We start from the raw sequence: 24,954 nt of genomic DNA on the forward strand, positions 1-24,954 counted from the left end.
ATAATAAGTTATTCATCTTAGGACCCATTTATAGTTAACAGAGATTCTCCAGATGGTTAATTGTCACATTTGTTTTCGACTTTTAACTTGGGAGAAAACAGACAGCCATTAGGACAAAAAAAAAAAAAAAAAAAAAAAAAAAAAAAAAAAAAAAACACACACACACACCCTGCATGTTACTACTATCCATGATTGGCCCAGAATTAATACATAAGATATGCGCCTTGCAGTGTTTTTTTTTCTCATTATTCTGTTTTAAAAACACAGGGCTGCTGCCTGTGGTTAGCTCCTACAAAGTGGCACCCCTCTTTTTGTTAATATAATCGCCTTTTTGAAAAATAGCAGATGCATAAAAGAATCATCGATCTCCAAGTCATAATTGAAAGATATGAGAAGTAACATATCTGGAAAACAGTTATTTTTATTGTAAGAAGAAAGAAAAAAAAAAGACACAATCAGTTACAACCTTTCAACTGACAGACAGTAAAATCTGCTAACACTATTACTGCAACCATTGGGGCTCACCATGCAGTGATGAACAGGCATGGTGGAGTCAGCCAATTTTAGCACTAATGATATTAACCTTATTAATATTAATCGATTTTCTTTATTGTTCTAATAAAAGATCAGGAAAAAAAAAGATGAGAAAAACTGGGCAACAGAGGAGAATTATTCATAGGGAAGGGTAAATGAAAACACCACACATAAGAGCAAGAACTTCTCATTTAAAAGCAAACTGTGCTTTTGCTCAGCAGGAAACACTGTGCTGTGAAACAGCGTATTATTCAAAATTTGAAACCTGAAACAGTCACATACTCACATCACAGGCTTAATTTCCTACAGGATTACCTAAAAAGTGCCACCTATCTCATTACAACAGAGTGATGAGTTCCATGACATTTTGCAGACCATCTATAAGCTTTCAAATGATGCCTTTTACAAGGTGTTCTTCTTCAAGTATTGTGTGATATGGAATTTACTTACATGGGAGCCTATTGACTTTCTTTTCTGCCCTTTTATATTTATGCTGGAATATGGTATTCCAAGGTCTTGATGACTCAACGGCAGAATTAAAATATCATTAATGGTTCTACCTTTTAAAAGATTATCACTCTAAAGTGAAAGGGGGCTTCTACTCACTAGTAGGTTAACATTGAAAGAAGACATTTAAAAGGTCTATGTTCAGCTTTTGCAGTTAGCAGAGAAAGATGAAGGAAGATTTTTTGAAAAACCAAAATAAACTGGCCTACAGGAAAGAGCAAAACATGAGAACCCAGAGGGGATTTTCAGCATCCAAATGACCAGACACACAAAAATTGCTCATGTTCAACAGCGATTAAATCTATTATGTCTCCATTTTTAACTGAAGAGATACTTAATTCACTCCAAGTTAAAGCCTTGTCACAGTAACGTGGCTCTAGGTGCTTGGTGAGGTGCCAAGCCTGTGATATTCTTGTTACCAAAGTGAGGTGAAAGTTCTGCTATTACTGAAAAATGGAAACTCAAGTCTACATGCACACAAAAAGCCACTTGCTTTGTTAACTCTGACCTGATAGATGGCTATTCAAATCCCCTTTCTTCCAGTATAAACTTGAGCATAAATAGTATTGTAAACTATACCCGTATATACCTGTGCAGGCTGAATTTAAGGCTCTCCTTACAAGAGCACAAAATCTAGGAAGGAGGGAAGAATAAGTGTTTTCTAACCAAAGCGCATCAGTATATATAAGATATTTTATTAGTCATACTTGCACTCCTCTGTTGGCTCCCCTCTTATGAGATCTTGGTGTACCTAATATTTCTTTACTTTACAGGTTCCTTTTCACTACAGATTTTCAGAAACTGGAGATTTGATAGGCAAATCAAAATCTTATCAAAAAGTGTGCATATAGCAGGGGGAAAGAGGGGAGTGAGTGACAAACAGGGTGTTTTGCTTTTCTTTTATTATTTATCATGAGGGAAACACTCCAGCAAAGCTCTCTTTTTCCTTTATTAGGGTCAGATATGGAACAAGAACAGAAGAACACAGAAGCCTTGTGAACAACAAAGAGGAGACACAGTAAAACTGCATTATTTTTGAAAATTAAAGCAGAAAGCTAATTAAAAAAAGAAAGAAGGAAATAGCTAAATTTTTGTCCTTTGAGTTGCTGCCTGTCAGTCTAAAACCTGTTTTAACAGGGAGCTTTTCACATATTAGTAAGCACATTTCCATTAAGATAAGGACATTTAAGTGCTAAGAAAAACAGTGAAAAAAGTTGTTCACCTTATTTTGGACATGCTAGTGTATTCGATAGCTGTGCAGCTTGTGTGCCCATCAGTCATCTGTAAACGCAACATTCTGGGAGCAGCCTGAGATTCTTCGTTATCCTTTGGCGCAGCAACGTTGCGGATTTTTTGTATCTGCAGAACACATGGCCCTTGCAGCTATACATGCAAAACAGGAAAGACAAAAACGTTTGCTCACACCATGAAACAAACACATAATATCATCTAAACACACTAACGGAAGCCCCCAGGCAAAACAATGTATTTTGATTAGACACTCAAGCCCAATTTCTATCACTTGTCATGATGTAGAAAATACCGTATGTAAAAATTGCTTTTTCAGAGAAATAACTATGTTTTATGAACTCCACAATATAAGAAAAATGCACATTAAGGAGAAACGTGCAGAAAAAAAAAGCACCTATATACCCACTAAATACTTCCAAAATACTACAGAGTATGGATAAGAGTTCACACACCATGACCACAAATTCTCTTTGCCAGTTCTCACTTTGCAGAAGCAACAACAACCCTTAAAGACTGATCGGTCATAAAAAGACTACATTTCCAATACAAATGTCTTGGAAAAACTGACTGGAAACAGAGCTTCTTCAAATAAAGCTTCAGCCAGAGTGTAGTGTAATAACCTCAAGGGACATCTCTGTCTCTTGGTTACCTAAAAACACGACATATCCACCACCACAACTGATATCTTGCTAAAAAAAAAAAAAAAAAAAAAAAAAAACAATTTAAGAAAACAAACAAACAGAAAAATGCTCAAAGTTTGGGTTACAGCAGAGTAAGTAATCATGATGGTCGTCTTTACTCTTTCACTATGTAGGATTATTCTGATCCCTTTGAGAATCTGCTGCCTCCAAAATGATCTCGAGCACCCAAGAGACAGCAGAAAAAGATGAAAAAGAAAGCACTTTTCATCAGCTTCTTCTCTTTGAGGAACAGAACAGGTAGCTTAGAAGAATATCGTCAGATCAAGCAACCAGAATGGGAATACATCTAAAAAGAAGAGCTAAATGAATAAATAAGAACAGCAGTAGTGAGACTAGGGAAAACACAGTAGACGAAGAAAGAGGGACTTCTTTGAAGGATGCTGCACCTTTTAGGCCTTCAAATAAAATCACAATATATTGGGAGTCTTTTGGACAGATGGTTTCTGGCAAGCCCAAGGGAGTAAGTTATGTTTATCTGAAATCTACTTAGACCTGAATCTTTTGTGTCTTTTTTCTTCAATAATTGAGAGTTTGAAAAAAATAATGTAAATAAGGGGTAACGGTATTGAGTTTTAGACATTTCTGAATGAGCCTTACGTATGTTATGTATAATTATATGACCAATTCTGTTTCTGATGTGAATAGAATTCTTTATTCCCTTGATTCCAACGGATCAATGTATTGCATGAAAACAAGTTTCGTTTTACTGATTAACTTCAGCAAAGAAGCCACTTTTTTCCCCCCTCTTCTATAAGTTTTACAGAAAAAGATCATTTCTGTAGTAGCAAATGAACACCAGTGCATACACCACAGGCATGTGCACACCAGTCAAGCACAGCCCAAAACAAGGTGGAGCTGCACATTTGCTGAGTTTGGACAACAGAGTCTCATTCTTTAACACTCGTCCACCAAGGACATTACGTGTTGTTGAAAAAACAGGTGCAAAACTGAAATAAAGAGCTTGTAGCTTTTTGAAAACCTACCACATTAACGACAATTATTTCTATGGCCTTAATCAGGGCCTTAGAGCTTCCACGTCTGCCAGCCTCAGTTCAACATTTCCTTCCTCCTTTACAATTTCATTTCAGTTGCTTAAGTGTGAAGTACACTTAAGAACATGAAGAACATGCCAAAGAATTGGCATCGCCTATGATTTTTTTCCCCTGCAGCCGAGACAGTAAAAGAAGGGAAAAAAAAAAAAACATTTTATACTATCAGCTAGATCAACTTAATTAGTTCTGAAAGTGGACAACATGTGTGGCTGGTGATTAAAACAACGTTCTTTCAATACTACTACAATCTCTACCCTTTGGGGAAAAAAAGAAAAAAGGGATTGAAATTTGACAAAGTTCTAAGGATATCAAATGAAAGGGTACCTGTTTTGTAAAGATATCTGGCTAGCAGCTCTTCAGCATAAGACAAGAGATGGAGAAGTAATAAACAGAACACGAAGATATACGAACACCAACGGGTAGCCGATAATGGCAAGAGCAACGACGGCCAGAACTTACTTACTAGAAACTTACTACAGGGTGCCTTATAATCCTGATGAGGGCAGGAGCACTGAGGTTGGAAAAAGGAGGGACAGAGGTGGATTTGAGGGAGAACAGAGGTGGAAAAGCGAGGTGGAAACGGGGTGGAAGGGGCTGGTTGGAGGCAGATAAACTGCCACTGAGCTGACTCATCCAGGTCCTTTTGCCCAATCCCTCCAGCCTCATCTTCTCACATTTGTGTGTGCAACATCAGTAATACTATAAGCAGCTTTCAAAAATAGATTCTCTAGGAAGCAAATAAGTTAAAATAACGAATATAAGCAAAATGATTTGAGGAATGATGGTGTGTTTTATAAAGAGATTATTAATGATTTCCTTACCTTTCAGAGGTGAAAAAAGAAGAATATTCCCATTATAATGTTAATATTTTAGCTTTGAAATTAATTCAAGCCTAAAACACTGGATTAGTTGCAGCTCTGAAATTTAAAGCAGCAGAAAGAGGTACAAGACAGATGAGCGGAAACCCAGGTTTAATAAATCCAAAGATAGAAATAAGGTATATCATGATAACAAGGATAGCGAATCTGTGGAACAAGCTACTGTTTTCTACGGCGCACAGCATTTTAAGATCAAGAAGAAGTAGCTATCAGAAATCTGAAAAGGTATTAAGGATCAGTACAAAACGCAAAGGAATAAAAAAACTAAAAGCATGTGATAGACAACAAGAAGGATGTCTTTCACATCCTGAAATCCAGAATTGTATGAGAGAACAAAAACAGTCAGTAGAAGAAAAAGAAGGAAATCCTGAGAAATCTTTCCCAGTTAGGGAAACTAGGCCCCAAACTCCTGTCTACTTCACCGTTTCGGTACATCATCTTTCTCCTTGGAGTCATTTACAAATTTCACTGTTGTTCTTCATATTCTACTGAGCCATTAACAAAAACTATCCATCAAAATGGCACTCAGGGGTAGATTTTGTAGGACCACCTTGAAATGCCTTCCTAATTTGGCAGTGAAGGATATGTACTTTGAGAGCAATTTTTCAAGCAGTCCATGATTACACCAAGAGTACGTTTCCTCAACTTATCTAGGATGTCATGTGTGTACATAAATACACATTCTCATGTAGTCCAAGAAGCCTTTGTTTTTGAGAAATAATTCCATTATTTTCTTTATCCATGTGTCTCAGTGATATTCATGTATATATATCTCATAGAAAGAAAAACCGAGTAAATAATTATCCACACTATTGCATGAGAGAGTATGCTCACATCTTTCTAATCACAGCATAAATAAAACATAATTCACTCATTTGTAGTTAACTTACAGGTTTTTGAAGTAACTTCTGAAGTAACTTCAGCATTAAGAAATGTATCTAAGTATCTACTCCAAGCCATGTTCACAAAAACATTTTTAAAATAAAATAAACACATTGGCTGCAGGGGACTAAGCTGATAAAGCTATAACTATTCCAGATCAGGGCTCTTCAGACAGCACTTCTAACTGTCACCAATGATCTACGTAAAAGCAGAAATTAAATCATTACTGCTCTCCTTAGAATGAGAGGCAACAGATGTTTCAAATCAAGCCAGGACGACAAAACGTATAGAAATACATTAACAAAATTCTATCATCAAGGTAGAAAAATGTTCTGATCAATCAGTCTGTGCAGAGCATTTAAAATGACCAGCAATAGCTAGTAATTTTTAAAAACATTTGCAACATATTGACTAGATAGTATTCTATTGTTTCCAGGATTGTTGTTGTCTTCCTAAAAGCATTGCTTTGGCACCCTGAAACTGGACTGAAAACAAAACAAAAGTCTTTCACAAAGTAATTGTGCCTTTGTAAAGGTTCTTCAAACAGGCATTAAGGAATGAGACCATCAAATACTTTTCAAGGTGAAGGGATTAAGATGTCCCACAGCTTACCTACCAAACAGCTACAGTATTACCAGATCAGATCTGTCAGTATTACTACACGGGTAACCACATTAACTCAGGCCTGTCAAAATAAGTTCAGCTGAATAAAATATCTACTACAGACATGTTTGGACTGAGTAATTTTGGATACCTGCAGCTTGAAGCAAAGTCACACCAGGAGATCTGGCGTAGCACTACCATAAGAACGTAAAGGTGAGAACCCTGAGACTGAACTTGGTTAAATACAGATCAGCTGTAGATGGAACTACAAATATGATTATGCCTTAAAAAGAAAAAAGTCTACAGGAAACCAATGGAAATCCACAGTGGAAGAAAAGGTAAAAGGCAACAGTTAATTGCACATGAGTGAAACAGTGGGAAGTCTATGAGTAACTTTAAACAGTCATCAGGATAGGTAGCAAGTTATAACTTGCTACTATCAAGTGGCCAGTGTTCAGAAAGCATCCTTCTCATCTCAGCAAGAAAAACCTTTCTGAGCACTTCTGGGCTGAATGCTTAAATCGTAACAGAACATTATCGTGCTCAAAAGAAAAGTAAATTATGTCATAAATGTAATATCACTAATAAATTTCACATTTTACAACTTTATATAGTCTTCTTTGCATTTTTATTCCATTAAAAAGACTTCATGTATATTCATGACAGCAGAGGGGGGAGCAGCTTCTTAGAATCCTATGCAAACATGGCCATCTTGTGGTTAACGCTGGTAATACTGATACACACTTTTTTTTTTTAGAGCCATGCAAAACAAATGCAATAACCGAATAGTGTAGTCTTTGCATAAAAATGTTCTGAAGTTGACAATCACATATAGCAGTCAAATATCCAGGTTGTTTCACATTCATACTGCATGTCATCTTTACACAAATATTTGCATACTGCATTAGTACCGAAAGATAAAAGTTATTTTCCTTGGAAAATAAGGAAATACCCTCTGTGTTCTCCGCATAAAAAAAAGCAGTGCTGATCCTTGTCGCACAGGAGAGGAACAAGCGTAGCATGTAATTTCTGTTGCTTTCTGAAGCATTTCTGAACTACAAATGACTACCTCCTTTTGAGAGATTATATAAACAAACCATTCCTGTCTCAACCATATTCCCTACTGGCATAAATACTCAAGTGCTATGTTTTCTACATTAAATGTGCAGTTATGTAATATTAGCAATTTCCATTCATCCTACAGTTTATATATTACCTTTTTTAAGTAGTCAGATTTGCTTTATTTTACCTTTAAAAGGTTAGAAAAGCAAAGATTTCACTTACTATCCACTTACTATTCAGTCTGAGCTAAAAATTAGAAACAAAGGTCAGTCAGGAACATTGATTTTTTTCTCTGCAATCACTACTATTTTATGAGATCTATGATCTAAATAAAAAGTAAAAAAGCTGAAAAAAGTAAAAAAAAAAAAAAGTAAAAAAAAAAAAAAAGATAATTTGTAAAAAGTCTTTAACAGTACTGATAGAAGTAAGCAAGTTCCCCAAATTTAGTAAGTCCCATAACATAGACCATGAAGTGCCATAATTTTGATCCTGACTGTTTCCTCCAGCTCCCTGAAGCTCCTGCAACTGATGTCAGGAATCTTTTCCCTACAAGTTAAAAAAAAAAAAAAAAAAAAAAAAAGAAAAAGTTCTTTCCCTCAGCCTTGATTTTCACTCTTTAATTATGAAAAATAGAAAAAAAAAATCTATCACCATTGATCTGTCTCAATTACCTGACAACCTGGGAAACAGAAAATACCTTGAATCAAACAAGCTTCAAAAGGAGATTTTGTATTGGGCTGGATTCCTACGTCATTCAATCCTAACACCAAGTCTTCCACCACCTTCAGCCGTAAGGCCTAAGCCCTTTCAGAAATTTATCAAGCTCCCTCTAAGGGCAGCAAGGCTTTTTGTCTTGGCAACTGTACCCCAAAAAAATAGGTTCCAGAATGTTAATAGCCTAATTATCAAATATTGGGTTTTTTTTTTCCCACTTTAAACCCACACCTCTTCACAACTAGTTAAATACACTTTGCTTTACAAAACTGCCCTCTAACTTAAAATAATCTTAGTCCCCTTTTATTTTTTTCCTTCCTTCTATGTGCTTAAAAACTCTATACCCCATCCCTGTTTCAATTTTGCTAGACTGAGCAGCAAGCTCTTTCAACTTGCTCTTTCACATTCCTAATAAACCTCTGTACTCGCCATGCCTGAATTTTTACCTTTCTTTAAACCAGTGACCAACATGATACAATCAGCATCTGTGATAGTCTCAGCACTGTATTTTCAGACCTGCAAATTTGTCAAAAACAACTCTTAATTTACTCATTGACCTTTTCACACCCACATGGAACTTTTAACATTTTCTGTAAGAACATCAGGTCTCTTTCCTCTGCATTCATTCCCAAACACAGAGTTCTGGTCTGCAGCAGGACTGAGAGCCCTCCAAAATCTAAGCTGGAACTAAGTAAATTTAAAGGTCATGTAATCCTCCCTATAAGCACAAGTCAAATTAATATTGCATCTTAAATTTTGCCACATTCATAAATTTCCTTAGCATTTTTTAGGATGAATAGCAATAAACTGAGATTCATCCTTGAAGAGATAGATGTATTCCTTCTAGCCTTATTAGATTCTTTTTTCTGGAAAAAAAAAATCATGCGACAAAACTCTGAAAAAACAATTACAAATCACTTAGAAATTAAACCATGTTTCAGCTGCAAAGTTAAGGCGAGCACTGCCCTTATTTTGAGAAATATGTTTCACAAAATCATTTAATGTGGTCCACATCACATAATCTGAAAAACAAAATTCCACAATACTTCAATTAAGCAATTGAGGAACAAAAAAAAAACTGCTAAAGCATCTGGCAAAGAAAATAATTTGTTCTGTGTGTTTTCCAGAGCTCAAGAGCAGCAAACTGAAAGGGAATAAAAATAGTCAAACCATAGACATGGGAAACAGCTAAATCAAAAGAAGATGAAATATCTCAAAAAGTATGCTGTCCGAAAACCCAAACAGGTCAACACTCAATCAGTAATAGTTCACAAAATCCAAGTTGTTCATAGAATGCTTTTACAAACTCACAAGAATAATTCCACATAATAAAACTATAATCATTAAATTAACTTTGAGGAAAAAGTTGTTTCATGCACAGACTGCCATCTGACTAAAGACTATGATCTATCCATGCAATCCAGCTTTTAAAAGCTGAGGATGTTGATGCCCCCTTTTTTTGAAGGGGAAAAATACACAGCTGTAGACTGTGTTACACCACTCACTGCTCCATTCAGACAATCATATCTGCAGAAAAAAAGCAAATCCAAACAGCTGCAAACAGCTTCTCAATCTTTTTTTCTTTCTAAAAACAAGCCTGCCTTGATTTATTACTATATTGAATTTCAACGCTAATGAAATACATTCCCAAGAACATCAGCGATAGAGGCTGTCAATATTTGGAAGTTAAGAATAATGATTTGAATTGAAAACTACCACTTGTTCTAAAATAAAACTCATTGATTTATGTATTCTGCAGGCTAAACGCAAGGAAGAAAACAGGAAGGGCATACAAATAGGGGCAAGCTTAATTCTTTTCTAAATATATCATATGTAGGTTGAAAATTTAGTACATCCAAGTTTTGAGTGCAACACGACTGTCGCATGCAAAATGCCACATCATCTTACACGGTTTATCCATACAACCCACACGAAACAGCTGTAGGTAAACTTGTTAAGGTTTATAATCTTAATCAGGTATTTTAATGGGTAAATCAAGTAAGGTGCTATCAACATACATCATCATGTATCATAATGATACAGCTGCGTTGCTTCCACTCTTTGCCTGTTTCGTTGCTCTTGCAACAATAAAGGAGGAAAACAAATATTTTGTGAACTTCTGATATCATGTCAAGATTAGGTTAAATGTTTTTTTTGAGTGAAGGTGCTAGGAATACTCAAATTTATCTAAGTTTTCAAAGATGAGAACATTTTTAAAAGTTCTTTCCATAAAGTCTAATGGGCAAAGTACTATACTAATATATTAATATTATCAATTATTAAGCTTTGTCTGAGTGTGGAATAATGATAAAAAACAAAATAATGCAGCAAAGAACATTATTATCACACAGAAATCACAGAAGACAGAAAAAGTGAATTTGATAGTTAACATAGTCTACCTTTTCAACCTTTCCACCATTGATGTCACTGGGGAGGAATTTCTTGCCAATGGTTCTTAAATCTGTCTGAAATTAAAATAGACAAAAAAATATTAACCTAAAATATCCTATTTCAAAAAAGAACTATTACCATAAAACAGGAAAAAAAGAAAGATGCTCCTTCCACCATTATTCAATGCCAAATGCTTTTAACATTTTCATACCACAAGATCATAAAGGTTTCCAAGAGAAGGAAGACCAAATATAATTATTACTTGAAGTTAGTATGTTGATTTGCCATTAACATATGCCAGTGGGCTAGCATCCCAACCTAGAATTGAGCATCACTATAATTTAGCATCTGAAACAGCATGAACAAACGTTTCATGCTTCTTTTCAGTACAAAACATTGATGTTCTGGAGACAAAAAAAATAAGACATGGGATGCTCTTTTGCATAACGAGGGAATAAGCGCCCACTCACTTTCTGTGGCACAAGATGTGATGCTGGGGCAGTGACGATAAAGCACATTTCATTTTCAATATGAGCACACATGGAGGGAACTGACCCGTCATCTTGCACTTATTTATTTCCAATTACCACACAAAAAATGTATAACCTGTTCCCACAATGTTCCATATCCATTTAAGTCTCTAGCGAGATGCCCTCAAATCACAGCAGCAGGAAGTGCAGCCAACCTTTGCAGATGCTTTGCATTACCTTACAATAGCTAAAAATATCTGAAGGACTAAAACATGTTTACATCTATTTGCAATTTTTTTTAAAATGTTCACTAAAAAGATCAATTGACTTCTTGGTTTATTCTGCCCAAAATGCTATTCTAAAAGCCAGCAGAAGGTATTAATTTTCTAAGAGATAATACGGTTTGCACTTTCTTCCAAACCATACTGTTATTCCTACTTAGCCAACAGACGTCTTAATTTTCTGACCATTAAGAACCATAACTGCCTTGATGACAAATATTTAAGAGCAATTAAAACAAGTTTTGGAGGGCTTACAAATTTTTTTTCACACACACAACAATTCCTGCCAATTCTCCACCACAATTTCACTAAAAACTATTAGCTTTTCAAGTGTTCTACTATAGCATTTTCTCTTTTCTCTTCCTGGAACTACATATAATTATTACCAAAAAAAAGTTTACATAAATCTATCTAGGGCACATAAAAGCTTTAATACTTCTGGACACAGGTGACTTGAAAGACCTACTTAAAAGAAAAATTATTCTTCTCATAATATTGACAGAATAAAATAAAAATGCAGAGCTGAAATGACTGCCCTCTTTTCATTGTTCTTAGCAGGAAACAGTCTACAAATACTTACTAACACGAGTGCTTCAAACTGTTAAATGTTTGTTTTTCAAGGTATTTATTTATTGGTAGGAATAGATGACTACTAATCTAGATTTCTACAGTAAATCAAAAAACTTCTTTGTAGGTACATAAGTATCATAGAAAACCCATCATCTGATTGCATGTTTTAAGTAATGTCAAGCCCAGAAGGTAAAGGTATAATATAGGTGCATGTTACTCACCATAACTAGTAGTAGTTATAGTAGTTTGTACTATAATTTCATACCATTGTCTGTCCACAACACTTTTAATTCTATTTGCCTGTATTTTGACTTCGGATAACTATTTCACAAATGTAAAAACATTTTAATTATCACATGTTATGTTCATTAAACTCCCTCAAGCTTCATCATTTGCGACGGGTGCATTTCCAAATAATATTCTAAACTAACATACGTTATTGCAGACCTCCAGGGTGGAAAAAACAACACTTTAACCTCTAACGTAAATCACACAGTCTGTTAACTTAATTTGCCTGAAAACGTGCACCTGAGCAATTATAGATATGATTTTTAGAATAATTTGTCAAAAAAAGCTCACAATCATAACTTACATTAAGGGCAACTAGGATAATGTCATTTGTATTGACTTTTTCAGGGGAACTAATGCAGGCTTCAATTCCTTCATCTGAAAGATACCTGTTGAGAAAAAAATATATATACATGTTAGTACATCACATAAATAACTACTAGGCAAGATTATTGTATTTAGTTTGTACCTTCTATGCTAGTGAAATCAAAAGCACACCTTAACAGAAATATGAGAAAACCATCGAACCTGAAGGAGGGCTCCATGAAATCAATTCCCTTATACCGAGACAACATTAAGAGATTTCTTTTTCCTTAAGTTCTTAAAAAGCAAGAAAACAAATAAAGTATAGCCTTCAACCACATTAACTCCTACATGGCCCTTGCTCCTATCAAGGACTTTTTTCAGATCAACAGTTTTGGACTTTACTCACGATATTTAAGTGGCAAAATTCTACTCACATACTTGCCAGAAAATAAAAAGGATGAAGGGGAGAAGTGAGGAAAGCAATACGCAACATCATTTCTAAAGACTGTACAGTAAAGTCCAGAAAGGTTAGGCCATATAGCAATATTATCCTTTTTTTGGCTCCCTGGGTTACAAAGTAGCTAGCAACAGTAGAAGAGTTTTGTACCAAAACCTAGCTATGGTGGAGAGGTTTCAGCACAAGCAGAAAGCCTCCTATGTGATCATGTTCAAAAATGTGTGACCTTTATGTTGGTAGTCAGGGATCATCAGTAATTTCCTGCTGAAATTCTGTCAGCACACACTAAATATTTTCAGCAGAAATCCAAGGAAAAAAAAAAAAAAAAAAAAGTATTTGATTCAAGCCAGAAGGGCTGACCTATTCTGACCTGTTTTTAAAAGGATAATTTTGACTTGTGTGGTCAGAAATTGTGACTTTCATTGTTCATTTTTCCTAATATTTCCTCATATTTCCCAGTTTTCATGCTTGTGGGGCTGGGCATCTGCCTTCTCCCCAGCTCTTGAGTTTATCTAATAGATCCTACATTATTAAATATCGATTTTTTAATGCAATATGTTAACTAGATACCGGGCCTGCACCACACTTGCCCAGCTAACAGCTACTGCCCGAAGTGCCTGGCACGGAATTGCCATTCCCTGAAGAACAGAGAGACAATAATAATCTGTATTAAGCATATTAGACATAAATATGATGAGTAACAAAGGATCCTGTGTGTGCCCGTCCAGGCACCTGATGTGCCCCAACCCACTCAAGGCGGACACCGACATGGAGCAAACACGACGACCCGCGCAGGTTACAACAACTGCTGGGAATTAGCAGCTGGATCCTGCTAACTCGGGCCGTGCACAATTCCCGCCCTCGGTGCCGGGAGAAACGGGAGCAGATACATCCTGCAGGCAAAACCCTACACTGGAGGCTTCAGGTGGGATTTAATTACACCAGCCATAAACCTCCGCAAGAGAGCAGTATCATAAATCCCATGACTTCGCCTTATGCTACCTTCAGCACGAGCGTGAACATCAGGCATACTGCTGCTGGGGGAAAAAAAAATTAAAAAAATACTGGAAAAGGCTACTCGTTTTTGACACGCGCTAAACGAACTGCAGCACGTCACAAAGCGCTGCCCGCCCGCCCGAAACCTCTGCCAGCGCCACAGGGCATCGATGCCGAGCGCCCTCGGGGGACACCTGCCAGCTTGCTCCAAGCAGCCACTGCAGCTTTCACCAAAAGAGACCAACGCAGCTACTAAAATATTCTTCCAAACATCTATAAATATCATGTTTAAACTCACAAGTGTGAGGCTTTTTTTTTCTCTCTTTCTTTTGTTTTTATGGGTATTTATTACATGAAAGCATCCATTACTTAAACTCATAAGAACAATTTTCAGGAGCATAAGTATTTTCCTCAAGAAGAGCGAGCAAATCAACCATTATCTTAGCACAACCCCACTGAACAACTTCTACAGGGAAGAACCAAAATGAAATGAAATTAAAATTAAAAGCGCTTTCCAATAGCTCACCAGGTTCTGCATCTGTGCACCCAGCCCTACAAGTGCAAGAAATGCAAATTGCAGGGGGGGGCAACCAAACTCAACCAAAAAAACTTAATATGCTGAAACCAACCAGAACAGACTGCTCCTTCCCTTAGGGAAGCGTGGAAGGTACATATACCAAGCCAAGCTTTTCTTTTCTTTTCTGCCCTAACAAGCTCTCCGATACAGACTGCTTCACGCAGTGCTGAATAGTTACAATACATTTAGATTTTTTTAAATAAGCTTATAGAAAGTTTTTTGTTGAAGTTAAATTACCTTATTTTTCCCCTCTCGTTTAACTTGGAGCATTTCCTGCTACAGGCCTGCAAATTGCTTCATTTAAGGAAAAACTAAAATTGGTATTTGAAGAACACTGCAAGCGTTTTAATTACAGAGAAACACACTACCTCTCTCAAATGCACAATGTGAAAAGGTAGTTAAAATTTGCCAAATGAATCCCTCAGTTGCCACGGCCCTTCCCCAAAAACTTGGATTCTAAGCTCTCCAATTGTTTTTGCAGGCTCTGGAGAAAGCAGAGGCCCCTTGGCTAGGTGCTTTCGGTAGGGGTATGTGACACACATGCTGCAGGAAGGGCCCGCGCAGCACAAGACCACCCAGTCTTTTATCCTCTATATCAAACAATGAAAAAGATGCAGGAAAAACGGAAAATGCTGCTCAGAAGTCAGAGAGAAGAGCCCTGAAGGGCCCCGTGTCTTTGTATTACACTGCTCAAGTGCCTCACGAAACCTGCTTGACTCATTGCACAAGTTTTCCGGGATGCCAGGCCCTGTCCCAGCCCTATCCAGGGCAGGGGGAGCACGGAGCGATCCCGGTCGAGCAGCCCAAGGCGGGAGCAGCCCTCAGCCCTCCATGTACTGGAGCTGCTGGACAGAGCTCGGGATGTGTCTGCTGCAGGCACATCTGAGGTGAATCCAGGCTCTCCGCAACTCCATCCCATGTCGCCTCTCCCCTCTGGAGCACGGAAAAGAGGTAGGATGGGGATGAGCCCAGCACAAGAATGGTGCAACCACGGTTAAGATTTCCCTCCACATTTGCTCTGAGCAAGCGTTTCAGAATCATGCACGTTTGGCTGAGGTAAAAGAGCAAGGGAAGGGAAGAAAAATGATAAAATAGAGAAACAAGGAAATGAGGGAAAAAGAGTGAGAAAAAAGGCAAGCTCCATACAGCTTTCTAAGAAAGAAAAGACTGGCCAGCAGCAGATATCCATCTATATCCTTGCATGCTGGCAGCAATTAGACAAATTATTATTTCCATAATATGCAATTCGGATAACACTATTCTGTGTTGATGAAGATGAGGCTGTAAGTCATAACAGGAGACAGACGCACTCAAACTGTCAGCCTCATTTTTGGCTTTATCCATGAGAATCTTCCATATCCCAGTGGGATCTCCCCATATCATATATCGGGGAAGGGGAGAAGGCAAGCACTTAACTTCTGCTTCTACAAGAAGGTTAAGGACACCAAGGAACTCTGCAACAGCCTTTGGATCCTACAGAAAGAGGATCTTTCTCTCTCAAACATCTCCAAGAACGATCTCAAAGGTTACAAATTGAAGGACTGTAGATCATTTACTTTACACCAGATCAGTAAATCATGTCAGGTAATAGGAGTTTTGCAGTCTTGGAACACAAATACAAATTTCAAAGGGGAAAAAAGACAAAAACAAAAACACACAGTTTACAAAAAAGGGACATAAAGCCCCTCAAATAGGTTTTTATTATTATTATTATTTTTTTAGTGGAACAATCTCTTGGGGGAACAGACCAGGGAATAGGGCAAAGTAAGAAAAAATAAATGCTTCTGCTGCAATCCTTCTGCATTATACATCCTAAAACCTGAGGAATATTTTTCCTTCCCTATTTCTCCCTGAAGCGCCCCCACTCACCTAAGACATGTAACAGTCCAATCCTCCCTGCAGGAGCTTTGGTCAGGAGAGCACGGATGGAAGAACAGAGACTCCCAGCACCTTCCAGGGAATCACAACTAAGCTCTTATTAAAAAAAAAAAAAAAAAAATCCCTAGTAATGAACCAGCATTTCTATATGACCCAGTCACATATAAATTTAAATCTGGATTTTTTTCTGTGGAAAGGTGCCCTATAAAATTCTTAGAAAGCCAGGCTTCAGCAATCCATTTTAGGTAATACACAGAAAAAAAAAAAAAAAAAAAAAAAAAAAAAAAAAAAAAACACCACTAGATAGACCAGACAGAGTTGAACTCCAGACACTGAAGAAATCAGTGGTGTCAAAGGAAGATGCATTTTCATCTGCTCAGTACTGCTGCATAAAACAAATAATTTCTGTGCAGGTAAGCATGTACATACCCAAATAAAAAGGTTTAAAATACAAGTGTTATTCTAAAATTAAATCTACAAGGTAAGCAACTTTTTCTAAAAAAAGGTTTATTTTATACAGACAGCTTTCTTGAAAATCATGTAAGATTTTCACTAACTGTAGTTTATGACTTATGTACAAAAAAAAAAAAAAAAAAAAAAAAAAAAACCTCCAGCTACCTTATTTTTCTCTAAAAATCAACTACTAGGTCTACAAGGATAAAGGAAAAAAGTAAATAGTGAAAGTTAAATTTTATAGACTTGTGCTTATTAATGTTATTTCAGAGCTACACCTCCTCACAGAAGCAGTTTCATCACAGCAGAAAACGTAAAGTGCTTTAATGGCACTTCCTGTAACTAAATGTCAGCCACATGAAGCAATCTTGAAGTTTAATCATGAGTTTTAGAAAAAAACCTATATACCTTCCATGTGCGCAGGCAGAAATCATAATCCTTCTCCACTGCTTCCTGACTCACATTTGTATAATTATGCCACACAGAAGACAGGCTTTTAAAGTAAAATAATCATTTGTGGAGAGCATTCCGGTGTGTTACGTACTTAGTAATGCCACGAAAGACAAGAGAACAATTTTAACACTGCAACTCTTGGAGACATGAGCAGAAGGCAGTGCAAGAGAAGGCACCAGCCCAGACCAGCCACTGGGTGCCAGTGTTGCCACACGACAGAGCAGCATCTTCTACATCGGCTCTTCTAAACTCCACGCACTCTTTAACAGCCTTTCACAGCGGTCTGCAATTTCGGTTGTATAAAGGAATTATGCTGCAACACTGAAAATTTTATTGAAGGGCTATCATTAAAGATGTTTTTAAAAACATTTTCATTTAAAAAAAAATCATTGTGCTAAACATGAAAAGCACATTTGAAGAAAGGGACTTTTCCATGCCCTACAATCAGCACAAGGGGACCGAACTTGCTCTTGCCTTTGACTCTGAGCTTTTTATTTAGAGAGTAACGTAGGAGTACACAGATTACTGGAGAAAACAAAACACAACTAAGGGGTAAAAAAGAAATGATGATGATTTTGGAAGAGTTCTGCCAAATTAGGATTAGGTCCTTCTTTATCCACAAGGCAAATGTCTGTCCAGAATGACAAATACCTCTAACGCAGACTCAGGAGCCTTGTTGGCAATCTTACTTTTACTCTTCTAAACCTCCAAGCTCGTGAAGGTTTTGCCAACATCAACCTCGCTGTGTTGCTTTCCATTGCTGCCTGTCACCTTCACACATACGAAGAACAGATTCTGCCTCTGCTTTTGGCGACCACATTTTCAGACTCACATTGTCTCTTGCACCGCTCTACATCTTGTTCTTAAATGGAGGATTATTACTGGCTAAGCCTATTTTCCCACCCCATAATTTCTCCAACCTGTCAACATCTCTTTGAATCCTAACCCTGAGCAGTAGTGTCTTCACATTCCCATGCAGCCTTCTCCTGCATTTAATATTTCATGCGCCGTCATCCAGGTCTTTAATGAGAGCATCAAACGGAGCTTGCCCGAGGAGATGCCTTCGCGCAGCCCCGCATTTTGACAGGGAGCCACGAGCAACCTCGCTTTGTAGCATGGCCCAGCCACTTCTGTAACGGCCTTGCAGAAACACGAAGCAATTCCCTAAGTTACTCCTCAAAGATGCAGAAACAAGATGTTAAAAAAAGTGTACTGTATTACACTACTAGTAAAAATGGGGGAAGTTTTAAAGCAGACCCTTTCCTAGTAAAAATTTTGCTTATTTTACACCATCCAGAAAGCATGACAAGAATTACAAGATCTTGGTTGCAACTAGGCCAGTATCTAAATGAAGGTACATATATATTTAAGCATATATTTTAAATACTACTGATATTCTCAAAACTGCTGCACAATCACTACAGCATCTCATATCCCCAGACATTTAAACCTCCGTCCTAGCTACATAACTTTTCACTAACTTTCACTACTATTTTTTTTAATGTGGTTTCCAACCCAAGTCAACCTGAAACTCCAAAAATGAATTCATAAAATATGCACTCCCAAGCTCATATTGCTCAAATTCTTATGCATTAGCTGAGAAAGGTTAAAGTCTAACGTCTTGCACATGCACAAGCACTCTTCAATGAAAGAGAAGCCAGCTAAGAAAGCCAATGTAACTTTATAACTAAAGAAAGAAATTGACTTTTTTTAACATTATATAGTAAAAATAAAATGTCTGCTTCCCTTCCTCCCTTTTTTACAGTGAGAAAGTAAACATAATTACGTAGCAGTAAAAAGAAACTATTTTGCTAGTAAAATCAGGACTTGGGAAAACAAGGCAAACCCCCAGAGCCTCGGAAAAAAAGAAAAAAAAAACTGAAGCGCTTTAAGCAAAAAACAGCGCAGCAGCTTCGTCCTAGGTTGTTTCTGCCAGCTGGAAGAAACCTTCAGTCGTAGCAGGATAAAGGCCAGCAATTCATTAGCGCTGCAGTCTGAAATACAAGTGATACCCGGCGGCACCACCAGAATTAGGGAACGGTGACACCTCCAGAGCAGGAGCGCCGCTCCTGGCCCCGCAAACCCGACTGCCTCCCTCTCCTCTCAGCCCTGGCCAGAAGCAACTGCCCTCCCAAACCAGCAGGCTTTTTACAGCATCACGGTGGAGGGAGAAAGAGCCACCTCATCCCTGCGTCAGTAGGTCCCAATGCATTTGCATCAAGTTCTTGCACAGAGGATGCACGTTTTGAGACACTTAACTGTAATACCTTCATTACCGAGGGCTTTAGCGCAATGTCCTTTATAGCCTAGCATGTATTTTTCCAAGTCTATTTTCTCCTATAAAATTCCTACTCCTAGGGTCAGAAAATTATTTTTTTTAAACACAAAAGGGTTTAAAACCATGTTACGATACACCACGTTATGACACCACCATCTCTTTCACAGTCACAGTGAAAAGTTAGGAAGAGCTTAACTTTGCACTGGAACCAGCCATAAGTTTGCAACACCCTTACAGCAACAGTAACCATCTCCTTACAACCATCAGAAACCAAGTGCTGCATCTTTGTAGGCAAAGCTAAAATCAAGAGCCAGTTGTCCCAATCAAGAACGGAATCTCTCTTGACCAATGGCAAAACACAAAACAATCATTTGTGAAGTCCTGACAAGATCTGGACGCGCTGAGCCTGGAGAGCGCCCGGTGAGGCACGAGGCCTGCACGAGGCTGCTCTGGGGACAGCCCCGGCTCTTCACCTCCAGGCACAGCCCTGGAAGGGGAGGCGGGCGCCTGCCGAAGCCTCACACGAGGACACGGCCCTGGAAGGGGAGGCGGGCACCTGCCGAAGCCTCATGCGCGGACACGGCCCTGGAAGGGGAGGCGGGCGCCTGCCAAAGCCTCATGCGCGGACACGAGGAGAGCTGCTGGGCCGCTGCTCTCAGATTTACCTCCTCGCCGAGCTCGGAGCAGAACGGCCTTCACCAAGAGTGCTCATCTCTTCTCACTGGCACCTGCAACCAGGGGAAAGCTGAATGGGTAAGAAATTGCTGATGGATGGGATAAAAGCTACCAATTAAGTTGTCACATTTGCACATGGTAGGTGATAGTAAGTTATAAAGCAGCATGTTTAGGGTATTGTTTGTGATACACTTTCAAATTGCATTAACAGCACTTTCAGAGTACGCAGTGGTAACTACCTTTGAGGCTTATACAAACATATATAAACAGCTATTCTATTGTCAGCATTAAAGCACAAAAGGTACAGATCAATACTTTGAAAGATGACTTACATTTAAATATCATCTAATAAAAAATAAATATTTTTTTCATATTAAGCATGTCAAAAACTGGAGCCATTATTTGGAAGTGAGGAATTAAGTAGATTTGGGGGGATGGGGAGGAGGTAGAAAAAGAAGTAGCAACAGAATTTTCCACAAATAAGGCATTGTAAAATAAAACCACCTACTGTTTAGCATAAAGCTAGAAATAACTTCTGCCCATCTCACATATTACTGTATTTCCCATTTTCAGTCTCTCATAAACACAAGAGACAGACCCATCAGAGACACAACTTCCTTTCCTGGAAGGGAAAAAAGCCCTCAAGTCTCACAACCTAAAAGTAACCACAGCAACAGAAATCACTCATCCCACCACCATGTATGCAAGGCCAGGTGCGTTTCTGAACCAAAGCGGGACCTATTCTGCTGCAGTGGCTGAAAACCGCAAGCACCATACTGCAGTTTTTAAAGGTACATAAAGCTCACGATTTAGCTGTGGGGCCTCCATCCTTGGACCTTAGGAAGACTCAGACTGACAAAGCTACAGCTCCCAAAATCCTTGCTTGAGTAGATTTTTGGGGTTTTTTTGTTTGTTTTTACTATTTGTTATTTCTGCACACTTTTGAAATATATTCACTTTTATTTTCATGATTTTAAATTCACTTGGAATTCTGGCGCCTTTTCATAGACGTCAGCATCAATCCTTTAGATCTGTCTGCCTTTTTCCTTTCACAGAAAGTGCTTTACTTTCAATGAGCTCATTTAGTCATCCTTGAGAAATGAATTATTTTCTAAAGATATAGACATTTTTCAAATAAATACAAATGGAATTAATAGCCAGCAGCCAGTGCGGGTAAGAGATAAGTTCCAGGAGCGCAAATTCCAGCTCAGGGTGCACTTAGCACACCTATGCAGCAGCATTTCCATGAAGGGCCCTACTTTGTATCACTAAGCAGAAGTTCAGGCCTTACATCCTCAAATTATGAAATACTCAAATGTAATGTCCTGGTCTCCTGGCATTTATAAGACATAGTAAAGAGCCAAGGGGTATGGGGCCTCCCTGCCGCGCCACCAAGCTGATTACATGACAGATTAGACAGCTTAGCATCCTATAAAAAGCGAGACAAGAATTAAACAAGACCGGCTTATACAATGCTACTAATCAAGCGATAATTTACTGTACAGGACCATAGTGTGTATTTTCATCAACTAATGGTCTGTGGAAGATTCAGAAATCAATAACAGTTCCAATTCTGAAACAGACCTGCAAGAAACTATCAAATAGATAAATGCAGGCAATTCACGCTTTGTGTTGCTGGTATTGATCTTTTTTTTCCCCTCTTCTCATCACAGTCACAATTACTACTTCTTAATGTTTTATAACCACTTTTAAGAATCTGAATCCAATTCTGCCATTGATATTTAGGTACTTTTTTTTTTTTTTTTTTTGAGGTTTTGTTTTCATTTGGCCAAGATTCGGGATCATAATGATTCATTCAAATCTATCAACCTCACTAGTCACGACTAGTCTTCAGCATTGCTTCTCTTTTCCTCTTGCAATCAAACTGAGGTAAATGCCTCTTAAATTCATGCCACTTCTAGATTATAAAGTGAAGGTAAATACAGCAATTAAGGTATTTATGCTAAATTATTACTTCAAAGTACAGCATGAGACTTTGCTTTCTGCTGTTTCTGGCATGCCACTGCACAGAAAAGCCGAGTTTAGCACCGGAGAACAGTTAGTTCTCTGACAAAACAAAAGGAAACATTTTAAAACCTAAATCATGAAGCATGGCAATAAGGACCAAGTTCCATTAACCACGACAAAATTCAGGCAAAAGAAAAGCAGCTCCAATGAACACAAACGCATGAGTTGATATCTTCCCCCCACCCCCGGGCTCCTGAAAAATTCTCTCTAAAATAATCTGTTATTGCTGAAGTCTGAATTGTTGTTTAGAAACAACAGTACTTCTTAATCTGGAGGATTGTAAAATTTGTATTTTAGATTCCTGAAACTGAATACTGCCATAGGGAAAATAATTAAGTTGAATATTCCCTCAAAACTAAAGCCTCCAGTGAAAGTTTATTCCAAGAAAGCAGATTTCCCCTTACCAAAGTCAGTCACAGACAAGCATCTCTCTTGCCAACTTTTGTTCATTTGTCTTCAACAGGGATTTTAAGTATTATGGTATTTCATGTCCTATTTATCCCCATTTTTAGTAAAACCCATGAACATAAGGTGATTCCTCATTCACATAAAATATTCAAAACCATGAGATTAGCATATACAGAAATTTTAATTGTGTAAGGGCTTGTTTCTACTTATTTCTCTTTTCTACTATCTTCTTTCTTCTCCCCATGGATCTAAACACTCTCAAGCTGAATAACTGCAGAAAAAGCGAGCAATTATCTTGCAGAATAATATGCAAGAGGACACGGGAGAGACCAAGATTTTATGAGCAAGACATGATGAGACAGCAGTCAAATGTGCAGTTCACAGTTTCCTTGGAGGAGATAAAGGATTCCTAATATAAACACATTAGCAAGCAGTTTGTGTTACTGCAGTATTTTTGGCATAGTGCTTTACTTATTCAGTGCTACTACTTATATTTTTTAGTATTAGTCTCTTACATCACCCATGAATTCTTCAGCAAAATAAATTTATCCAAATACACTTCATAAAGGTAAGTGCAAATGCAAGTCTTTTTGTCTCCCCGTTCTTTGGAAGTCAGGTACAGGTTCCAGGACCATACTGAAGACCTTAAAATATCATAGTGATCTATAAGGAGAGAATAATTTGCATATATTTGAGGACAGATATTTTTAAGTTAAACCATCCCAGGTTTTGTTTATTTATTTGTTTTAATATTCCCTAAAAGGTCACCCTGGTTGCCAGTTCTCAGTCTTTTTGTTGTTCTTCCCCTTCTCCCCGCTCTCGTTTGCCACACAGTGTGGGATCCAAACGGGGCACAAAGCCCGGGCGATGATGCTCGACAGGGCTGACCACAATGAAAGGACTTCTCCAGGTATCTTACCACATCACTCTTGATTGAAAAACAGAGCATTTGCTTTCTCTACCACATTCAATAGCATGCCATTGCAGATTGTGTGCAATAAACAGTATAAATATTAAAAAAAAATCAATCTTTTGCTACAAAACTGCTACTTAAGCAGTTATTATCTTAAACAGTTGAATAATCCTACCTACTCACAGGCACAAAAACTGCAATATCCTCACTGAAAAATATTTCTTTCTTTCAGAGCATCTTTCAGTTCTATACTATTTTCAAAGATCATTTTAAATACTAAAGACTTATCCTCTGAAGTGCTTGCAACTCCCCAGGTTTGCTTCGGTCTCCTACTGGTAAACAGTTCCTCATCACACAAATAACTGTGCCTACATAAAGTGCAATTTCTCCTAAGCATATACCTAAAAGAACAAAAGTTGTATTAAAAATACAAGACTACAGCTTTTTGACTACCTGTTATGACTTATCATGTTTTGTTCTTAAATGTGCTTATTGTTGCTTGCCAGATGATTACATTTACTTAGGAAAAAAAAAATATTCAACTGTTTATAGAATGCAACATTAGTCCAACTTTCAACATTCTCATTTCCACATGAAAAAGAAAACAGAAGGGATAGTAACAGGGGCTAAAGCCTATCGGTCTTTGCTACCAGTATTTTTCTTCTGCCACATTTACAAAAATCATCACACAGAAATCATTCAGTTTTATATATACGAAAAGCAGGCCTTGCGGAAGTAATCTTGTTATGCAACTTCAAACCAACAATTTTAGCCTAATCTGCATCAAGACAAACCAGATGAGAAGGTAGAAGTACTTCATATGTAAGACTCCTATCTTAACCTGTTTTTTTATGATGCTCCTTTATTACAGGGGGGAATAAAAAATTGCCTTATTCTAGAAATAAAAATTAAAAAAATTAAAAATATGAAAAAAGTCTGTTTCTTATACCAACTGAAGAAAAATTAGAAAAGAAAAAAAAAAAAACTTGGGAGACTTTTCTCTAAAAGATTCCTCCTACAATTCAGATCTTGAAGAACACCTGGTCACTTGGACTAAGGGAACTTGGTGCTAATTTCTGAACAGTTAGACTGCATAAGGTGCTAGCTTTCAGCACCGTGATCTGAAATGCAACTGCTGCTGGCTCACAGGAGGCTTTGTGGCATCTGCATCCCTCCCACGACACCTCGCACGACGGCTTGCAACATCTTTCACCTAAAAGTACCAGTCATCACTCACGTTACACGCCAGATGAATGTGAAAAGACACAAACTGCAACTAGCTCCTGTCTAGGAAATTATTTCCACAACATATGCCTTACTTACACATCTATATCCAGTGGCCCAGTGA

General features: G+C 37.7%; 1 protein-coding gene across 1 annotated transcript in view; it reads right to left on the reverse strand.

Moving 5' to 3' along the window:
* The window catches only part of TDRD3 (tudor domain containing 3), a 93,874-nt gene that overhangs the window by 44,723 nt on the left and 24,197 nt on the right, over positions 1–24,954 (reverse strand). The window contains exons 2-4 of the mRNA XM_088530533.1: positions 12,489–12,573; positions 10,584–10,649; positions 2,264–2,424 (exon numbers count right to left, since the gene is read on the reverse strand). Of these exons, the coding sequence (XP_088386659.1) occupies positions 2,264–2,424; positions 10,584–10,649; positions 12,489–12,573 (312 nt within the window). The remainder of the gene's footprint in view (positions 1–2,263; positions 2,425–10,583; positions 10,650–12,488; positions 12,574–24,954) is intronic.

Source organism: Tinamus guttatus, unplaced genomic scaffold (assembly GCF_059628265.1).
Source record: "Tinamus guttatus ecotype Peru unplaced genomic scaffold, ASM5962826v1 Tinamus_guttatus_pri_ptg000381l, whole genome shotgun sequence".
In the NCBI taxonomy this organism is placed as follows: domain Eukaryota; kingdom Metazoa; phylum Chordata; class Aves; order Tinamiformes; family Tinamidae; genus Tinamus; species Tinamus guttatus.